Source organism: Miniopterus natalensis, chromosome 13 (genome assembly GCF_054644295.1).
Source record: "Miniopterus natalensis isolate mMinNat1 chromosome 13, mMinNat1.hap1, whole genome shotgun sequence".
NCBI classification, from domain to species: domain Eukaryota; kingdom Metazoa; phylum Chordata; class Mammalia; order Chiroptera; family Miniopteridae; genus Miniopterus; species Miniopterus natalensis.
In genome coordinates, this window is record NC_142093.1 from 12,413,359 (window position 1) to 12,434,858 (window position 21,500).

The window sequence follows — 21,500 nt, forward strand, 5'->3', positions numbered from 1 at the left end:
GGAGGCAGGTTAGCCCCTGGCAGGGTCCTGATCCATGTGACTCTGAGGTCCGTGGCAGACCTTTGATTATTACTTGGTTGAGATTTCTTGAGAATCAAATATTTCAGGACATTTTGAAGGAATAAACCTAACATAGCATTAGTCTTCCTGAAACACATCCTTGCCAGCCAAACTCCTACAGCTTGAGATCTTGCTCCTGAGTCGGCTCTAACAATCCCCTTCTCTTCTCCTGCCTAGGGACATGCCTGCCCAGGCCAAGGCCCTAGTGGAACTAATGAAAATGGACCCTGTGAGTACAGGACCCCCAGGTCTCCGGCTGGGATGGGGACAGTGGCTCTAACAGAGCCCCTAAGCCCCACTGCAGCTGCTGCTCAGGGCTTGTCTGTAAGAGGGGCCAAAAGAGCCATAAGAAGCAGGCCTTACCACAAAGGCCCCCTCTCCACTGTCCCCTTGGCTCCGGCTCGGGCACCCTCATCCCCAGGGCCGGCAGCAGAGGGGAGAGATGGGGCAGAGAGATGGAGATGGATGGAGAGACTAGCCTCTGGCAGCTTCTCACTTCACCCGGGCTGGTTGTGCAGAGCCCTATTATGAATGCTGGCGTCTAAATATAGGCTCCTCATTCCAGTCCCTCCTCCCTGGTCCCTCTCAACCTTCTCACTAGTACTTTTTTTTTTTTTTTTTTTAATGCTTTGTGTTTATGCCTTGAAATTCAGCTCCTGGCAGAACTCCTATTATGGTGGTGGCTGAGTGGAAAGCAGGCTCCTTGGAGGGCCTCCCAGCCCCCACCCCACCTCTCAGTCCATGCAGGCTTCCCCCTCCAGTCCCCTCCCTGGTCCCACACCTGGAGAGCTCTCCCAGAGGCAGCTCTGGGGCTTTGCTTCTAGCTGCATCTTTTGCCCTTGGCTCCTTTGAAGTCCTTTAGATCACATTTTCAGGGTGTGTTAATACACCCTTCACATGGGACTGCAGCTTTCCAGAGAGGATTTCAAAGGGAAATAGCCCTTGCACTGTGTGAGCACTCGCACGCACACACACACACACACACACACATTTTGAGCTCCCTGCTCCAGCACCAAGATGAGGGTGAGGCATCTTCTCTCCATTGTGATACAGAGAGAGTGAGAGACACTTGTGGGGCTGTCTGGCCTGGGAAGCGCCACCTGAATGTACCCCCCACCAAGCCCTAATCCTAGGTTCTCTTTCCCCTCAGAAAATCAACCTGGAGAAAGACTGGAAGCTGATCACACTCTTTATTGGGAGCAACGACTTGTGTCATCACTGCTATAAACCGGTAGGCCCCTGACCAGCCCCGTCGGGGCCCTGAGAACTGAGTTGCTGGCCAGCAGCATTGTCCGTTCCCAGGGCCCTGAGCTCCTTTCGGGGAGTCAGGCTGCCTGCTCTCCCAGGCGCCCAAGTCTGCCCAGGCAGCCCCTGGCTCACGCTTGCCCCATGAGGCCTGGCATTTCCTACTGCTGAGAGGCCCCTGGGAGACCAGCTTCACTGGTTTCCCGATTCCAGAAGTGTCTGGAAGCACCCACACTTCAGGCACTGCTGATGGGGTGCCTCTCTCATGCACACACACACTGTTTTCTGGAACCAGTGGGTAAGTAGCGAGGCCCACCCCTCACCTGCTTGCAGTCTCTGCCCTGTTTGTTGGTGGTTTTTCCTGGGGATGGAGGGTGTGCAGGAGGAACTGGAACAATGTCATAAATGGGGTTGGATAAAACTGAACCAGTCCCGATAGGATAGCTTGCTGCACTTCAGGGACACTGTGAGTTAACCAGCCTCAGCTAGCTAGCCTGGGAACCCACCCTGTTTCTAATGTTGTGTCCTGTTGTATCCGTGGGGAAACACGTCCAGACGTACAAACGTTGGGAAGTTGTAACTTTTGGAATACATCTTGTTCTAAGTTGAGGACGTCCTGTATTTTATTTGGCCAGAAAAGGACAACGGCCATTACTCAGAGGTCGTGATAGAATGTTTGACAGTCACAGGGGGATGGGGGGGAGCATTTATCATTCCTTGTGGCTCAGAGAGACGCCACCGGAGGCTTGATGAGAATCCCCCCCTCCCCCTCACAGGGGCTCGCTGTTCCAGGTCTCCTCCCCTCTGTTCTCAGCCTCACTGAGCAGACCCTGGAGGCAGAAGTAACACAATCTCATGGGGATTAAAATGTCATTGCATCTTGGACTCAAGGGAGTCCAGGAATCCAGAAGTATCCCCAGAGCCACCTGTGAACACGGTATAGGAAAGTGCCTCCACTAGCCCCAGAATGCCTGTCCCCCATGTAAGCAGGTTTATAGTCCTAAGAACATTTTTTGTGTGGAAAGGACCTGACTGCCACCCTCAGGACTAATTAGGAAGGGGCTAAACCAGCCTCCAGTTGGAAGATGGGTCAGAGGAGGAGTCCCTCGAGCTGAGTCACAGGGGACTGTAGGAGTTAGGGGGCCAGTGGGGCCAGCATGGCCATCAGGGGCACCACCATGGTTGGAGAAGGTGACGTATGGGACTAGAGGAATGGTGGGGCCCAGCACTGTCAGGGGCTGCCTGTGGGTTTGAGATACCATGAAGCAGGGTGAGGTGGGGATGATTCATGGCATCTACTAGGGGTCTAGGGAAGACTTCTTACAAGAGCCTCTCCACCAGCAACAAGGACTGTGTTTCCCAGCCCGTCCAGTGCCCTCATAGCCCCTCTGCCACCATCCCAGGCCCCCAGGGCCCTCCTATGCTGGGAACAGACCACTCTCCTCCTCTGAGAGTGGGGCTGAGGAGAGCCCCTTCTTTCTTCACAGAAGAACTACTCAGTCATGGAATATGTTCAGCACATCCAACAGGCCCTGGACATCTTCTATGAGCAGGTAGGAAAGAGCAGCCGCATGTCCTAGGTCCCAGTTGCTGCCGGTAATCTGCCTGTCTGCTCGCTCACTGGGCTGCTCCCAGGGCGCATCTAGGCAAGTTGTGTTCCTGAGATGCACGCTGAGCAGAGCCCGCCGTGAGCAGGCACAGGGACGGATGGAGGATGTGGCTGTGACCTCCTCTACGGGGAAACTGGATCAGACTGTATTGTTGGTGGCAAAGAGCTTGTCTCTGGAGCCTATTGGCCTTGTTTGCAGCCAGGTGCTATGGCTTATTAGCAATGTGACTTTAGGAAGTGACTTCTCTGTGTCTCAGTTTCTCAGTGTAGAAAGTGGGGCGAATAGAGAAGATTCAAGGAGATTAATACAAGTCATGTTTCCTTTCTGGGCCTCAATTTCTTTATTGGTAAAATTGGGGAGGGGGGATATTGGCTTATAGATGATCCCTTAGGCTCAGTCCAGCAGTAATTAGTGCTCTGCCCCCCTCCCCCCCCACACACACACACACTGCCTGGAGACTAATGAGGCCCATCTCTCTGCTCCCCACAGCTTCCAAGGGTTTTCATCAATGTGGTGGAGGTCATGGAGCTGACCGGCCTGCACCAGGGCCTAGGAGGGAGATGTAGAATGCCGCTGGGAGCTCAGTAAGTACATGGTCCTGGTCCCAGGGTGAGGGCACGTTGGGGAAGCAGGGCTCACAAATGCCAATGATGAGACCATTGTAGGCAGAGCAGACAGTCCTAGGTAGAAGGCAACTAGCCAGGCACTTGGGAAATCCTTTGGAAAGGCTCTACATTGTTGAGTGCCTACTGGATGCAAGTCACTTCATTCCTCTGGACCCCAGTTTGCTTTTCTGTAAAGTGAGACAGACAGACCCAATGATCCTTAAAGCCTCCTGACATTGTCGATGATCCCAAACTCCAACTCCAGCGAGTTGTCCCATGTTTGAGAGACAGCAGAGGGCAATGGGCTAGATCTGGCCTCAGATCCTGGCTCTGCCATTTAGGAGCTGTGGGACCTTGCCCAAACTACCTAACTGTCTCTGTACCTTTTACTCCTCACCTGTAAAATCTCCTTGCCAAGTGGATGGGAGGTCTAGAGGAAATGCATGTCAAGTACTTGGCCACTGTGGGGCAGGCTCTCAGGAAATAGTAGGTTTTATAATGTCCTTGATATGACTGTCCTTGAAAGCCAGTGAAAGATGAGAATTTCTGTTGGGGGCTAGAATTTATTTAAAGCTCAGCTGTGACCCTGGCAGGAAGTTGCCAACTTCTGAGGCCAGCCAGAGGGTCTCCCAGAGTTTTGCTATCTGGGGAGGAGACTCTGTAGGGGGTTGAGGGGTCCTATCTGGGGTCAAATGGGTTTGCTGGGAAGATGACAAGCTAGTTCCCATTCTTGATAGGAACCTAGTCCCCCAGGTGGAGCAGCCCATGGCTAGGGGCTATGACAGGCTCCTCTAGCATCTGTTGGTCTTACATTTCACCTTGTCAAGGTATCTCAAGCTGATTGACCCACCCTAGCTTCTCAAGTGATTCCCTACTCTGGAGCCCTGAGAGAGACTCCCAAGCAGCTGGAGGTAGAAAAGGGAGGCCTCGGGAACATGACAGAGAAAGACTGAGCCATCATGGCAGTCTTTCCCCAACTCCAGCCCCCTGCCTACCTGGTCATTCCCTGGACAAACCCCAGAAGCCACAAGATTGGGATGGAGCAGTCAGATAGTATGGGGAATGGGCAGCCTGTCTACACAGAGACCCAGGCCTCGGGTGCCAACTCTTCCACCTTCTCTCTCAAACTCCAGGTACCTGCTGGACCTTGTGACCTTAGGTTTGGTTCTGTGACCTGGGTCCATGAGTCAGCAAGACTATATTATGGAGGCACCTGTGTGTCATCACCTTCCCATGTGAGGCAGCGCAGGGTCCAGGCCCCTGTGAGAAGCAGCTTCCTCTGGGTAGGGGGGTCAGCCTCCCAAGAGTCCAGAGCCAGGCTGCCCCCAAGGAGCTTCTCCATAGCATAGGACTCCTTGCCTTACAGGAGCGAGTGCACTTGCTTCAGAGACTCCCCCAAGAACCCCCCAGAGCTGCTAGAACTGAAGAAAGTGAACAAGGACTTTCAGGTAAACCTGCGCCCCTCCTCTTCCTGCCCCAGGTGGAGGCACCTTTACTCCAGAGCAAGGACTCCAAAGTCCAGTGTGTGTTCAGCAGGGCTTTCCTGAGAACAAGGCTGCTCCCTGAAGGGAGATCGCAGCCCCTGAAATATGTACCCAGGTGAACTGAGCACCAGGCTGGCGAGGGGAAGGGAGTGAGAATCTCAGGAGGGAAGCTGAGAGAACTCCCCCCTCCCAGCCCCGGGTCTGCCCCGGGCAGGCGAGCAGCACCCAGCAGCCAGAGTAGATGTCATGTGATGGCCGCCATCGCCTACCCAGAGGAGGGAGGGGTCTCTCTCCCTTCTTAAGAACATAAGGCTTAGCCCCACCTGACTATTGTCCCCTCCGCTGACACGCCCACTCTGAGCCTTCCTGCGGCTTACCCATCTCATGCTCAGGAAAGGCTGTCTCACCTCTTCTGAGCTGCTTCCCCTGAGCAAACCTCACCCTCGGACATCTCCCCACATCACCTTCCGCCCGTGCTTCCCTCACCTCGCCTGCTTCTCGTGGTTTTCTCACGTCTCATCTCACTTTCCCAGCTGGAGTAGAAGCTCCTTAAGAAGAAGCACATCTAGTCTGTCTCTTTTAGAGTCCACGTTTTGGCACTTAAATCCAAAGACTATGGGTGCTCATCCCCCCTCCCAAGTTCACAAGTATTTAGGGGAGCTGGCATTGAAATGCTCCCCATTTGAACTAGAGCCCGTGTTCTAATTCACCTCTTCGTGCAGTGAGCACAGGGGAGGCCTTTGGCCCAAGCAGTCTGCTCAGCAGCCCAGACCCAGCCTTGCAGAGACTTCAGAGTGCAATTGGGTGGTAGTCCTGCCTGCACCCTGGAGCAGCCCCTTTCGGTCCCCTTTGTCTGGGATGGGTTGACCTCCATCATGACCCACCCGAGGCCGCAGGACTAGAAGCTGTCTGTCCCAGCCAGGGGGGCTGAGCGGCCTCTCTCCCCGTCCACAGAGCGGCATCTTCCAGCTCTCTAACCAGCAGCATTACCTGGAGCGTGAGGACTTCGCGGTGGTCGTGCAGCCTTTCTTCCGAAACACTATCGTCCCCCTGAACCACGTAAGCTGCGGGCATTTCTGGGAGGCACGTGTGAAGGGGCCATATCTTAAACCATGTCTTTTCTTCTCTATGTGGGCTTTTTTTAACCCTCCCTCTCTGAGGGCTCCTAAGAAGTGGCTTTTTCTGCTTCCCCTCCCCCCATTTTTGGAGTATGAGGGGAATCCAGGTGCATTTGGAAAGAAAAGGGGAAAGTCAGCCTTGACCGTGCTTCTGAGGCCTGGCCCTGCTATGTGCTGCACTGGGATGGAATGGAAATCTTCCTACAAATGTTATTCTTATTCAACTACTCGGGCAGAGATGCTGAAGGAAAAAGATGGGCTGTGGGTGGCTATGATTCATGTCTGTTTAAAAAAATTAAAATTCAAAAATTGGGGAATGTCCCCATCAATATCTGGGCCAGTTGTGAGCAGAGGTGAAAGGAGAACTGCGCAGGTCACCTGCTAGGTGTGTGTGTGGGGGGTGGGGCAGGTAGCAATGCCCTTGTCCCAGGAAGCTAATCCCCTTGCCTTTGGTCACAGAGAGAAGCCGCTGACCTCACCTTCTTCTCTGAAGACTGTTTCCACTTCTCAGAACGTGGCCACGCGGAGATGGCCATCGCGCTCTGGAACAACATGGTGAGCGCCCGAGGCCTGGCGGGCTCGCGGCAGGGGGCAGCCCCGGGATGTGGGCGACAAAAGCCTGCTGGCTGGTGGAGCGCCGTCCTCCCCAGGGCTCCACAGGGCAGAGCACCTTGTTTGTCCTGACAGATCTGATCCTTTCAGTAATGCCCCAGTACGTGGGGGGATCATTTGGAAACCAGATAGGCTGGATGAAAATAGCATCTTCAGCCCCCTGACGTGTGACCTTGGGCAAATGGTCTCTCTCTGGCCATCTGTATCAACACCTGTAAAAACAGTGAAAATGACACAGATTTCAGAAATCTGAGGTGATGTGTGACCAGCACCCAGCACAGTAATTAACATTCAGCAAATGTCAGCCCCATCACTCCAGTCTCAACGCATTCCCGACTATTATTTCTTAAAATGGCAAAAAGAAAAGAGCCACCCAGCCTGTTTTCCCAGGCTGCCACCTAGTCTCACCCTTTCTTAAGGTGGTAAAGGGGACCTTATGCAATGAACATATTGGCTCAGGGGCCACAGGTACCCCTGGCCTTCCCCCTGCACCCTATGCCTGGCTCCTCACGACTGGATAATCAGCTATATTTGCAGAGCTTGCCACCCCAATAGCTGTATCCTCTTGCACAGAGCAATGAAATGCCTTTCCAATCCACTGGCTTCTTTTGATCTAGTCTCAGTGGGTAACCCAATCCCCGCCCCCTCGTGCATTTTCCCTCATTTCTCCCATGGTGCCTAAACAGTCTGCACACCTGCTCTTTTACTGCAGCTTAGGCCCATGGTGTCCCTGCCAACCAGCGCTGTGCAAACATCCCCACACCTGTCAGCTCATCCAGGAGGTCCACTATCTTACCCGGCTGACTCACAATATTGACTTTCTCCTTAGCTACGCCATCTCCTCTCCTCAGAACAGCTGTAAGCAGGTTTCACCCTGGGCCTCCTCCTTCGCAGACTCAGCCTTCCTCTACCTTTGTTTTCCCCCTGTTGACGTCACATTCTGCCCACTCCTAACCCTTTCATCATACTCTAAGCCCAGGACTCTGAACCTCAATCAAAACATTCTCAAGCTCCCTCCCACCCAACCTCCACACAGTGGGTTTTTTTAAATCCAAGTTTGTATAGTCTAAAACAAAAATCTACAAAAGAAATGAATCAAAGTCCAGTTGTCCTTCAGTGGCTGAGTCATGTAGCTTCATTCCTTTTAAAACCCTTCCCCTTACCCCAAGAATGAGCTACCCCTATACTATTGTGCATAGGGGAAGCTCAGTGGGATCCAGATTCCAAGAAGGGCCCAGCATGCTAAGCCCATAGCCTTTCCTTCCCAGCATTTCCATCAGGGTATGGTCTTTCTATCTGGTGGCATTCTGAGCCTGCCTAATGCCAGGAGTCTCTTGGGACTTGATGATTCAAAAATGACAGAGCCCATTGGTCTCTTTCTGCATGAATTAAGGATGTAGTTCTGGCCCCCTCTTCCAAAGCAGCTCAGTGGTCCTCCCCATTCACCCAAGTGAGAGGCTTTTTATACATAAAGGCAAGTGGAAGGGGTTTAGATGTGAAAACAAAAGGTACACACTGTCACAGAGCGCTCCTGATAGCGCTACAAGGCTACCCATGGCTCCCCACCCATCATTGTCCCAGCCATACTTCAAATTTAAAAAGCAACAACAAAAGCAAAGTAAAACTGAACTAAAATCACCTAAGACTATTTTATCCTATGCTATATAACTTGGGTAAATAATTATATAGTCCAGTGTTTTCATCCAAAACCATCTCAGATATAAAGCTATTGCACAATGCCAACTTTTGAGTATTTTCTTACTGGCATTTCACCCCTAGAGCGATATAAAATAAATAATAGGCTCTGAGGGGTCATTTAGCCAGAATGCTCTATAACTAAAACACAGAGACATGAAGCAATTTGCCCAGGATCACACAGCCAGTTAGTGGCAGAGCAGGGGTTGGAACCCAGGTCTAATTGCCTAGTGTTCTGGACACAGCTCCACCTGGCCTTCCCACTCCCAACCAGATAAGCACATATGTATCCAGTGAATTCATGTCTCAAAATTAGAGTCCTATGACATAGTGTCTGCAGGCTTTGGCTGATGCTCCCAGGGTGCCCTACTGCAGCAGCAAGCACACTTTAAACTTTTCATCTCCTGCCCCTCCTCTCTGAACAGTTTCTACTTCTTCCTGAGACTTGCAAAGCCAGAAATATTAGCAGTACCAGGAAATGTTTTTCTCTTCTTTTTTAGTCTTTTGTCTTCTTAGAAAGTTTTTCCATCTTTTTTTCTGATGCCTAGTCCTTCACTGCTGGCTGCTCCCTCCTGGCCAAATCCCACTTTCAACTACTATTTGCATCTATTTTCCCAGGCCCAGGGTGACAACCCAGCCCCCTGATTGGCATCCCTGTCTCCAAGCTTACAGCCCTTACAACAGTAGTTCTCAGCTCTAACTGTAGAGTAGAATCAGCCGGAGACTTTTAAAATCAGTTTATGCCAGCAACCACTTTGAACATATGGATTCCCTGTGACCCAACAATTCCACTCTTTAGTATATTCCCATCGGAAAGGAACATGTGGGTTCACCACAAGATGCAGACTTGTCACAGCAGCACTATTCATAATCCCCAAATGGGAACCTCCCCAAATGTCCACCAACAGGAAAATGGATAAACAAACTGACACACATTCATACAATGGAATACCTTACAACAATGAGAAACAAACTTCAACAACATGCAGTGATATATGTATTTCAAAAACAAGCAAATTCATATGTGGTCTTATTGGGGGTGAATTATCCTGAAGAAGGTGGCAAGGGGGCCCTGGATACTGGTAATATTCTGTTCCTTGAGCTGAATGCTGCTTACATGGGTATATTCGCTTCATCATAATTATCAGCTGCTCACTTAAGATTTGTACTTGTTTCTATATGTATGTGAGCTATGTGAGCTTCATTTAAAAAGTTTACTGAAAAGAAAACAAAAATTTCTGGGCCTCGTACCCAGAAATTCTGACTTAGTCTGGGATGGCACCCAGGTGACTATTATACAGGGTTTGGAAACCATTGCCTGAGATTTACTCACCACAGGACAACCACAGTAGTCTGCAGAAATGAAAATCTGACCAAGTAACACCCTGCTTTCAAATTTCCAAGGCCCACCCTCCCTAAAGAAGAAAGGCCAGGCACAGCTGGCCTCCTGGGACTTGACCCCAGTTAACCTATTCGGCAGCTGCTCTGCCACCCTCTGGCTTGTATTTGGCAATCTAATAAGGAGTGAAATTTCCTGCACCACCCATACTGTGTCTGCCTCTCCCCTGGCTGCCCTTCCAACCTGCTGCTCCTGACTCCTACCCACCTCACCACTCAACTCTGGTGCCAGTTTCCACAGGAAGCCTTGGGTGGGCAGTCTAGGGGCCCACCCAACCCCACTGTACCCTGGCCCAGTCCTGTCATTTGGCTTTTCATTTGTGTGTTTGGCCTCAGAAAGATGGGGGAGGGGAGGAGGGAAACAAGGAGAGCACTCTCTCCAGGGAGCCAGAGAAGTGAGTGGTTTGAAAGGGAGGCATCAACTTTAACAAATGCTGCTAAAAAAGCCAAACGCAAAAATAATAATAATAATAAGTGATCATTGGACCTGGCAATACAGAAGCCATTGGTGACTCTTACTCTGACCAGAGCTCCAGTCAAATGAGGAGGCCGGAGACTGGTTGGAATGGATGTCAGAGAAGAGGAGAGACCAGGAAATACAGTCAGTGACTACAAACAACTCTTCCTAGAGTATGAGAAGTAATGGCAGAGGTCGCTGGAGGGGATGTGGGATCAAGGGGAGGGCAGTTAAAAGATGGCAAACAGAGTAGGTTATGCTCTGATAGCAAGGAATCAGTAAAAAGGGAGAAACTCATACAATCATCAAACCCAAATGATCAGTATGTTCCTCTGCACCACTTAGTTTCTGGTGCCTGGAATATCATTGGGAACCAACCAACCTGGCCTTTAGCATCCATGTGTCACTAAGTGTTTCTGTTACAATAGTGCTAAATAGAAACATATGTAATTGGCCTTGCATATGTAATTGGCCTCCTGCTCAGGCGTTGTCAGGACAGGGTTTAATGCCCTGCCCTTAACCTTGGGACACTTCAGGGAGCCAGCCTAGCCTCATACAGGTCTTTATCAGCAGAGCCAGGGCCCCAGCTGATGTGCCCACTGTGCTCTGTCCAGTCACCATGGCTTCTCTCCCAGGGTCAGAGCAGCCCTTCCTCTTCTAACCGTGTTACTAAGGAACAGGTATAAAGGCTTTAAGTCAATAAAAAACAGGATCATGAGCCAGCTGTGGTCATTAGCTGGCACAGAGTACTTTCCCTTACCTCGTAGACAGTACCTAGGGGGTGAGGAACTGATGAGGTCAGGAATAGGCAAGGACACAGATGATAACGATGATGGAGGCCAGATGCTCAGGACAGTCTGAATAGGTGTTCATCCTTCTTGGAGCTGGCCACAAATCAGGGGACAGGCCACTGGCTAAAGATGCTGGGAGGAGGGGGTACAGCAGCTTCCAGCTCATTCTCAAAGGGTCCCAGTATCAAAAGTATCAAAGAACCTCTCTGAACCACAATTGCTCCCAGGAATGGTTCAAGTAAACCTTTTTATCTATGGGAAAAACATACAAAGATGCTCAAGTGAGAAAACCCAATTTCTTAAGGTTGACAAGCCGAGTGTAGTAATGGTGTCATGGTAACCAATGTGTCTTCGAAGTTTTCCTGAAATTGACTAGCCCCATGTACTTTAAAAAGTTGGTAAATATGACCATCGCCATTTGACAAACTGGAAATGCAAAGTGTCTGTGATCACAGCCACCCACAGGGGAAGCAGGAAATGGAGGTTTGGGCCCTGACCTCCACTTGCTGTCACCTCTGGACTAGTCAGTCTCTCTTGGGCGTCAGTAAACACAGGACACAGACTCAGGGCCCACCCTGCTCTGATGGACCTGCCACTCAGTGAGCGAGAGCCAGGTCCAGCTCTGGCCCCGGAGCTGCTGATATCTGCTGTGGGTCTTGCCTCTTCGCTGGTTTCAGCCTTGCAAAGGGAGGGAGTCTGGTGTGAGCCAGAGCTTTGGAGGGAATCAGGGTTTCCTTCTTCTCTCCCCAGCTGGAACCAGTGGGCAATAAGACAACCTCCAACAACTTCACCTACAGCCGAACCAAACTCAAGTGTGCCTCTCTTGTGAGTAAAGGTCCCACCCGTCCGTTATGGAACAGATGCCTGAGGTGGGGGTGGGGGCGATATAGCCACCTGGAGATACAAAAATCCCCAGGGTGGCTTTGGCATCGTGCTGGCCATTCACTGCTACTGTTCTCAAATCTCACCTCTCCTCATTGCCCCTGATGGAGTTCCAGCTCCTCAGAGGGTGGGCAGCCCTGGGTGAGGGGAGGGAGAAAGCAACAGGTCCCGACTGCAGTGGGGAGAGTCACTCAGGGGAGGCAGACAGTACTGGCCAGAACCTGAGTCACCCTCTACCCTGAGGGGTCTGAGTCATGCTCTGTCTTAAACAAGGCGGAGGAGCTCTCCCAGGCCAGGCAACACTGCCTTTCCCAGGCCCTTACTGCCTTCACCTGGACCACTGACAAAGTCCCGAACTTGCTCCCCAGCTCTCCTCTCTTCCCTCGCCATCCATCGCATAATCACTGCCAGACACTGAGAAGCCTACCTCGAAGTCACTCTAGTATTGTCAAGACTACTTGAAACCCTTCCCTGGTTCCCTCTGCCCATTGAAGGAAGGCACCTAGACACTATTCAATTGTCTTAGACACTCTCTGCTCCTAAAAATGAAGCAGCTTCCCAGACAAGCCCCACGATTGCCTGTGTCTGTGCTCTGCTCCTCCTGGGGGCTCAACCCCTGTCTCCACCTACAGAAAATTTTCATATCCTTCAGGCCCTATCTGGGATACTGTTATCTTACCCTACGATTCTCAAGCACCTGCCTTGGCCTCTCTCTCCTGTTTACATCTCTCATAAGACACTGACAGGCTCCTTTGTGATGTGATTGTCTTATCTTATCTCCTAACTGGGCAATGAGAGATGTCACATCTTAGCCCTCAGGTACTCTCACAGCTCCCCCAGCACAGGGCTCCATGCTGCAAGCACTCAGTTAGTGTTCGCTGAAAGGGAGGAAGGAATCCAGGGAGGCCGGCCAAATACCTCCTCTCCTGGCCCCTCTCAGTTCTGGTTGCATAATATGCAGAGCCAGCTGTCCTTCCACACTGACTTTCTCTGCTCCCCAGGCACCCATGGATGGGAGGATGGGGACACTTGTCCAGTAGTGACCCAGAGTTGGGGGCTCTGCCAGCTCCCAAGACTCTTCCACTGGTTACCTGTCAGTTCCCAATCTTTCAAAATCAGGGAGACAGGGAAAAGAGATACTGATGAGACACACAAGGAGGTTGTAGCTGGGCGTTGACCACTTTGGCTACTGTCCTCCAGGAGATCTGGGCACAGTGGAGAAGAAGGAGCTTTGCAGATGATAAGCTGGGAACATGTGCAAGGCTGTGGTAGCATCTCTAGGACAGGACAGAGCAAGCCTATGGTGGGCAGATGGATGGTTTGCAGAGGCCTCTAACCCCTGACCCTCTCCTCCTCCACAGGAGAGCCCTTACCTCTTCACCCTGAAGAATAGCCAGACGCAGAAAGAACAACAACAACAACAACAGACCGAGACCAAGAAAACTGTCAAGGCGATCAACTGGGCTGTGCCATTGGCAGCAATATGTGGCTTTTTAGTTGGCGTTTGTACGACGTTAGCATGTATAGCATGTATAAGAAGGTTCCAGAAGAAAAAGTCTAAGGACCTGGAAAGTCCAAAGTAGAGCCAGTAGGCCCACTGGCCATGTGGACGCTCATCCTAAATGCCCCGGCCACACCATTCCTCACCAGCCCTCCACCTCAGCAGCCCCTGACCACCACAGAGAGCACCTGCTTCAACACTTGGTGACATAAGAAGCCAAAGGGACCATCATCACTTATTGAGGCCTGGGGCCTATGCTCCTGGAATTGACAAATTTAAAGGCCAAAGCTGTTCTACTCTTGGTTAACCTGCTTGGAGCTCTCGCCTTCCACCTGCGTCACTGTGCGATGCAGGTGTGGGAGCAAGAGCCTTTCGTGTTGGCGCAGCCAGAGCTGCCCAAGTGATGGCGACCAGAGCCAGACCAACCCCTGTCAGGCTCTAGCCCAGGGCCAGAGGAACAGGTCCTGTCACCAAACCTACTATTTCAAAAGTGGGGAGAACACTGATCACCAGGTGGTGACTAGAACTTGGGAGCTGGCTGGCCACCACCCAGTGCAATCCAGCACATACCTGCCCGTTGTTCTGCACCCAGGACAACGTAGAGCACTGCGGTGCCTCCGAGGTTGTGAGGTACCTGGCCCAGAAGACACACTCCTTCAAAAAACAAGAAGCTCCGTGACAGTGTGCAGTTCAGCGCAGGGGCATTGGCAGGTAAACGTGTCCGACTGCTCTCAAGACGAGGAAGAGTTCCCCTTGGCAAAGCTTCCTGGGAGAGGGCAATTTAGAAATGTCATTTCAAAAAAATTTAAAGATCGGGACATGAATACTTCACATATCCTCAACCTGATTTTTCTCAAGGGACTAAATTTGGAAAGACTTGCTCTTTCTATGTCACCAGGTTGCTGAGAGAGAGCTAGAGAGTCTGATAGCACAAGCCCCACCATGAGGGGCAAGGCCCTGGCTGGATGCCTTACCCAAATTACTCCTTTGATTCTGCACAAAAACCCAGAAAGGAGGAGATGATGGAAAGTGTTGAAAATAGAGATGGTGGTTGCAGAGCATTTTGATTGCACTAAATGCCACTGGCCTGTTCCCTTTACAATGGCTGATTGTATGTCCTGTAAATTTTACCTCAATAAAAAGCAAACAAATCCGTTGTCACCTGCATTTTATGTATCTCTCTGATCCCATAGCTGGGGATGACAAAAAATGTGAGTCAAAACCCCAGATATACCATTTGAATGTGTGGCCTTCAGAGTAAACCCCACCACCAGCCTGACCCCAGTTTTTCAGCAACCTCAGCTATAAAAGCAGACTAAGAGGACCCATTTTGCCTGCCTCAGCACCGCTGGAAAACAAGAAATGTATATAAAAATGCTCTGTAACTCTACAATACTCTACACGTGAAAATGAGTTATTTTCTACTCTGTGGAGAGTTGAGATAGGGTCCAGACTCAGGGAGGTGGAGAGGTCCAGAGACAGGTGTGGGAACCAGGCAATAATGTACAGATGAAAACTGACTGCCCTCCTCCCATGAAGGTTCACCATCTTATCTCTTTGCCCAGGGGACCTAGGTCTGGTCCCAGTGTTCTGCTAGCTTCAATTCTGTTTCTGTGCAACAAGGACAGCATACCTGCTCCACTTCTTTCTAAGGACCGAAAAACTTAGTGACAGAATTACACACGTCCTAAAGAAGTGCCACATCACACCTTGTGCTCCTGGCTTACCCCAGTGTAACAACAAAGAGAGCCCACTAAATCCAAGAATTCATCCCCCCACCCCCACCTTTGCCCTCAAATTTCCATTCCTCCAATAGCTCCCACACCAAAAAGTCACAGAATTCCTAACCATGAGTTCCCTTGCTTGGTTTGAGGTTGGAATTTACACTACCTGAGTAATCCAGGAGCTCCCAGTCTGAAAAATTAAACCACCACCACAAAAAAGTGGTCCCCGACCGGAGACCAGGCAACAGGAACAAAGAGAAGTCCTCTCTGGAGGGACACAGGCCAGACCCCAAATTCCCACCAAATATGTGCTAAAAAGCCACAGTTTTAAAATATATGCGAGCACCTACTTGAACCTGGTGGTGGTATACATACATTGCTCGCACACCATGTCCCTCACCTGTAGGAAAATGTTCAGTATCATTAGCACGACACCCACAGCCACACCATGAGTGAAGCCATCAAATCCCGAGAAAGCTACAGTCCATGTTCTCGCCATAGAAGCTTTTTGAACTCAAAAGAGATTCATATGGATTTAACTTGGTCAGAAACCTTCATAAAGGACATGGGACTTTAACTGTGCTCTGAAGGATGAGAGGTGATTTAGTTAGAGGCTCAAACGGTTGTGGAGACTGAGAAAGCTCCATTAGGTGGAAAGATGAATGAGCATGGTGTGCATCGGGGGCAAGAAATGAGGGTGGGTGAGCCAGAGACAGCGGGTTAGGGGGACACTATGGAAAGGGCAAGGAGTTAGTAGAGATTGTGTTGTTATGACGGTCGTAACAGCAGACTGCATTTGATTTGGGAGTATAAATGTTATTGGGAAAAGGGTTGTACAAAGAAAACTAGTACCAATAAGAGCTGACAGAGGGCTTACACTATGGTGCATAATAATTAAAATTTCTACATCCCTGTTACCATCCCCTTTTTACAGAGGAGAAAAACCAAGCCTCAGAGAAGAGGTAACTGGCCCAGAGTTATACTTTCATTACATCATGGGACTTCATCAAAATGACGACCAGTGTCCAGGGTAGAGAAAAACCCCAACGCATAAAGCAGATGATTCCAGCAGTGAATCAGGCCAATTTTCCAACAAATGTGGTATAAAATAAAACTCCTGAAAAGGATCATACTGTCCCCACAAGGCTATGATGGCACCATGAGTTCCTCTGCTTCCAACTGGTCTGAGGAACTCAGCCACCTCTAGTTAATAAGCTCTGTTTTAAAAAATTATTGGAAGGGACTATGATTTATTCTATTAGAGTATATGTGGGGTTTTAGCAGCAGGCAAATCTTTTTTTATTTTGAATTCTCACCCAAGGGTATTTTTTTCCATTGCTTTTCAGAGAGAGTGGAAGGGAGAGAGAGAAACACCGACGTGAGAGAGACACGTTGGCTGCCTCCCGCATGCTCCCCAACAGGGGCCGGAGATCGAGCCTGCAACCGAGGCAGGTGCCCTTGGCCAGAATCAAACCCGGGACACTTCAGTCTGCAGGACGACACTCTAATCACTGAGCCAAACAAGCTAGGGCAAACTGGAAAGCTTTCGGTGAATGGAACAATGCCTAGCCAGCTGAGTGACACCAGCCAGGGCCCAGCACACTCTTGATGAGGGAAAAGACCAGGGCCTGGGTGTGGGAAACAGAAAAGTGTCCCGGGTATGGTCATTGGCCCAACTGAGGGAGGGTTGGACTGAGTTTCCAAACTGTGTTCCAGAAGATGTTAATATATGTGTCAAGGTAAACTAAAGGGGGGCTGGGCTCAAAACGTTTGGAAAACTGCTTTCAATAGCTCTCACCTGGAAATTCACATGCATATTTGCATATTAAAGGTGCTGAGAACCCCTGAAATAAAGGAACCTGTTTAACTTCATTTGATCTGCTATTTCCCATCCTTGAACACACAGCCTCCCCTCCCGCCACACTCAGAAGCACAGTAAGGAACAGTGTTCTGAGGAATGTCAGCTTGGGAAACACAGCTGTGCAAGACTTGTGTGCCGGGGACTCCCTTGCTCTGCACCTCCTGGTTCTCCCCGTATGGTCCACTGGCCCGCCTGCCCTCCCCTGTGGATTCAGACCAACCTAAACACTTGCACCTAGTTCTGTCTTGGACAGGAAGCCTAAGAACAGCCTCTGCTTTATGCAGCCTGAGTTAGCGTCAGGTTTTCTTGGTCTCTTGCCTAGACACTTTTTTTTGCCCAGACTGTTTGTTGTCAGACTTGAATCCTTAACAATTCTCCAGAATTCTGGGTCTGGGTTCTTAAAACTCAGACTCTGGGCCTGACTGGTTACTTCCTGCCTCCCTGGCTCTTCCAGACCTGAACTGCCTACCAGGGAAGGGTGAGCACACCCCTGCCCTCCACTGCCCACATCAGCTATCCCTGGGCGTGACCTTGGATCTGCTGGTTTCTAGTACCTATGCCCTTCCCTCTAGAAGCATTCCTGCCCCTCCCCTGGGTGTTCCATGCCCTGTTCTCACTCGGATGCCAACTTGACTCTCAGAGCACTTTGTTGATTAATCTTCAGATGTTTTTCCAAAGGGTTGCAATTTTTGGTAACAAAATAAGAAATGACAGTCTCTGGTAATAAATCTGCCAGAGCTTGGACAAAGTGGCCCACCTGAAGTCTCTGCTGGATGGTGACCTGTGTGTCCAAGACAGAGGACCATAGCAGCATGTGCATGTGACCAAAAGAACACCGGAATTGGGGGCAGACAGTTTGCTTTCTGGAACTAGATCTGTGACCTTGAGCAAGTCCCCTGAACTCTCTGAGCCTCAGTTTTCCTGCCTACCTTCAAAGGAGGCATTAAGAGGATTAAGATGCAATAAAGTCCCTGGGCTCTTTGAAAGTGTGCATTGCTATAACAATGTAAGGCATTATTATCTGTATTTTATACTTAGAGTCTTTTGCCCACATCACAGGCTGAGGATGGGGGCAGGGTGAGGGGGGTTGTTGCCCTTTTTTTTGAAAAACAAATAAATGTCTTTCAAAGGTTGACTTTGCAGACTTAAGTTACAAAGTGACAGTGAATCACTGACCACTCCCCCTCCGCCCCATTGAATCAAGAGTTGGAGCAAAGTGACCCATTCAGCCTGCTGTGTTGGCACAGAAGCAAGACCATCAACCGGAGGGTTGGCCCCTGGACCCAGGTAGACCAGAGTTTCGTCCCTGTCTGGGTAAGCACTGTGCCCAGGGTCGGATGAATCTGCATCTCTCCACAGAGCAGGCCCTCCCTGCCAGGGTGAAACGCACAGGCCTGCTGCAGAGAATGGAGGGGAAGAGGCATATAGAGCCTCTCAAAGGAGACACTGGCCAGTGGGGACAGCACTTGCTCTGGAATCAGATGACGTTTAATCCCAGCCATGCTGCTTACTAACACTGAGACCTCAGACACAGAACTTTGTTTCCCTGTCCCCTATACTTCTAAATGGAGATAATGATGCTTAATCCACAGGTTGATGTGACAGATGATGGAGAGGTGACAGCAGAAATGATAGAGGCGACAGTGATTTGGGTGGAGACGGAGGCGATGGCAGGAGGCAATGGTAGTGGTGTAGAGCTGGACTGGATTCCATAGAAGAAGAAGTTCTGTCCAAAATCACCAGGAAAAAGATTCAAGCTAAAAAGAGAACCTTGAACCTCAAGGGGCCTCGACCATAGCAAAGACCCCGAACAAAATAGTCCTAGGCCTCCCCTGCCCACGGGATCCTAGTGACCACCTTCCTGGCCTCTTGGAAGGCTTTGGTCACAAGGGTGCTCAGTGAGGCTGTGGAGCACAGGCCTGTCTGCTGTAAGGATGTCCCAGGGTACCAGCAGAGGGAGGAGTGGAAATGCTTTCTCTTTTGGTCTGGTCCTAGGTCACCGGGTGACAGAGCCTTGCAGGCTGCAGACAAAGCTGGGAGTGACATTTTTTTTTGAGTTCCAACCTGCAAATTTCCACTTCCTGGTGAGGTAGCTTCAGGCTTTCTAACAACCATTCAGTGAGGATGCATTACTTCTGAGCTTAGAGGGATCCTTTGTCAAGTACATAACGACCAGCGGCTCTTAAGAAAAATGAAGATTCTTGGGCTGCTCAGAGTGGCCCGAAGCTCAGTATCATCTGGGAGCTTTTTGAAGAACAGAGTGCCAGGCCCCACCCCAGACCCACTGAATCAGAATCTGCATTTTACCTTCTAACTAGATTCTCGGGAGATTAATATGTAGTGTGAGTATGAGTGTGCATGTGCGTGTGAGCAGGGCTGCATTCCTCCTGGAGGCTCTAGGGGGAGAATCCACTTCCTGGCCTCTTCCAGCTTGTAGACGTGACCTGTGCTCCTGTATCCTTGGCTCTAGACTTCTTGCTCCATCATCAAAGACAGCAGCACAACTTTCAAAATAAATTTAAGGGGCACTGGTGTAGTGAACCGTGTCTGGGCTAACAGTCGCCTGGTGTTGTTTTTCACAGTATTAAATTAAGTATTCATTCTTCATTCATCAGACATTTGCTATGCGCCTGCCTTGTGCTAAGCATTGCGCTAGCCCCTGGAGATGGGGCAGGCAGTGAAACAGCACCGGTCCAGTCTAAGTCCTAAAAGAGCTTACAGTGATATATTCCAAAGGAATGGAAAAGGCCAAGTCCATGGCCAGCCTTCCCGGGCAGATGCTTCCCTGACTGCATTCGGGGAGTTGCCCATAGCGCTGGACAGTCCTGTGACACCTGTAGACACCTCGCCTTGCTGTTGGCAGCAGAGCTCAGTGAGCTGTATGGCTGCAGGTGCTGGAGTTAGTACCTGGCTTACAGTAGGGACATACTGTGCACACACAGAACTGAATTGCTCAACTGTGCGAACTGATACTCCTTTCTCCTGCCCACCTCCCTCTCCTTCTCCTTCCCCTCCTCCCTCCAGATCATTCCGAAGAGGCCTCCCTTGTACTTTCCTGCCATTTTCTTTTCCCTATGTCTTCCCAAAATGTCCATGTACGTTTCACTAGTCTGTGCAGCAAAAACAACTGGAAACCCAACAACTCTCAAAAGTGATTCTTGAGCCAGGATGACATGTGCACATCACAGACCTCTGACCCACAGCACTTAGGAGCATCTACGGCTTTGTAACGTGACTCTCCCTTTTGAAGACTCTTGAGCTCAAAGGCATAGTTGGAGCAAGCAAAACACCCGCCCACAGGCGCCGGGACGCTGGAGCAGCCAGCCTCCAGAAGATTAAATGCAGCTGTAATGCTCTGCCGTGCCAGGCGCCCGAAGCTGGATGACATTTTGAAGGTCCAGTGGACCTCCTCTCTTCTGCTAATAGCAGCAAACACAGCCCAAACTCCAGGCGGGGGGGGGGGGGGGGGGGGGGGGCGGCGAGTTGGGGAGACAGGGGAACGCAGAGCAAGCAGGGTTGTTTGTGGTGGTATAATCCAAATTCACTTCTCGGCTATGAAGCAGGAATTCTGAAATTCATTCCTACAGAGAGAAATAGAGCTTTGGGTTGTTCCAACCTGGTGGCACAGAACAGACGGCCTGTCCAAACACCGCACCCTGGTTCTCCCCAGTGTGCAACCAGCGAGACTCCTTGCCCATGATCAGCGTTGTGGATGAGTCCCAGGCGAACCTTCCCTGTAACTGCTGTGGATACTGTGTGACTCCGTGCCTGGAAGACTGAACTTGATCTCTAGGATAGAATATCCAGCATAGATTCTCTCTTACTAAACAGAAAGGAAGAAAACTGCCTCTGGCTTTCTAAGTGAAAGAAATATAGAGAAACTCCCTCCTCCCCAGGCCCCGGTTTACAACAGAGTTGACGTAGATAGGCTAATGAGTGTTTACCCAAAGCACTTGGGTTTTCAAAATACAGAGGGACTCAAGTCATCTGTACAGTCCGAGGGCTGGGAGAGGGAGTGGGGAAGATGAGAGGAAACTAGCGTTGACTCAGAGCCTTCTCCACGACGGAGGTGTGCCTGGCCCCTCCACCCTCATGGCTGCGGTAACATTGCGACCGCGTGACGAACCCCACTTCAGGGATGACGAAACTGAAGCTCAGCAAGATGAAGAGAAACTCCTGAAATACCCAGATTCGCAGAGCAAAACCAGAATTCAAAACCTGTTGGCCTGATTCCACAGTGCTTTCCTCTACAGCCCGCTGTGTTCAGGAACCCAGCAAAGCTCCAGAAACTTCCACCAGGGAGGGCGGGGGCAGGGCCATATGTGTGGAAGGTAGATGTGTAATTAAAGCTTGGAAAATCCATGACATCCTTGGAAACTATCTAACTGATAAGTCACGTTCTTTCCTGGCAGTGGAATTGGGCTCCGGCATTGACCATCCTGCCTCCTGCAGGACGT

At 50.5% G+C, this 21,500-nt stretch overlaps 1 protein-coding gene across 1 annotated transcript in view; it reads left to right on the forward strand.

Annotated features, from left to right (window-relative positions):
- The window catches only part of PLB1 (phospholipase B1), a 108,306-nt gene extending 87,483 nt beyond the window's left edge, over window positions 1–20,823 (forward strand). The window contains exons 51-60 of the mRNA XM_087823909.1: window positions 238–289; window positions 1,211–1,291; window positions 2,793–2,858; window positions 3,405–3,499; window positions 4,887–4,968; window positions 5,959–6,063; window positions 6,582–6,677; window positions 11,826–11,900; window positions 13,319–13,463; window positions 20,714–20,823. Coding sequence (XP_087680035.1) covers window positions 238–289; window positions 1,211–1,291; window positions 2,793–2,858; window positions 3,405–3,499; window positions 4,887–4,968; window positions 5,959–6,063; window positions 6,582–6,677; window positions 11,826–11,900; window positions 13,319–13,463; window positions 20,714–20,823 — 907 coding nt within the window. The remainder of the gene's footprint in view (window positions 1–237; window positions 290–1,210; window positions 1,292–2,792; window positions 2,859–3,404; window positions 3,500–4,886; window positions 4,969–5,958; window positions 6,064–6,581; window positions 6,678–11,825; window positions 11,901–13,318; window positions 13,464–20,713) is intronic.
- The last annotated feature ends 677 nt before the right edge of the window (window positions 20,824–21,500 follow it).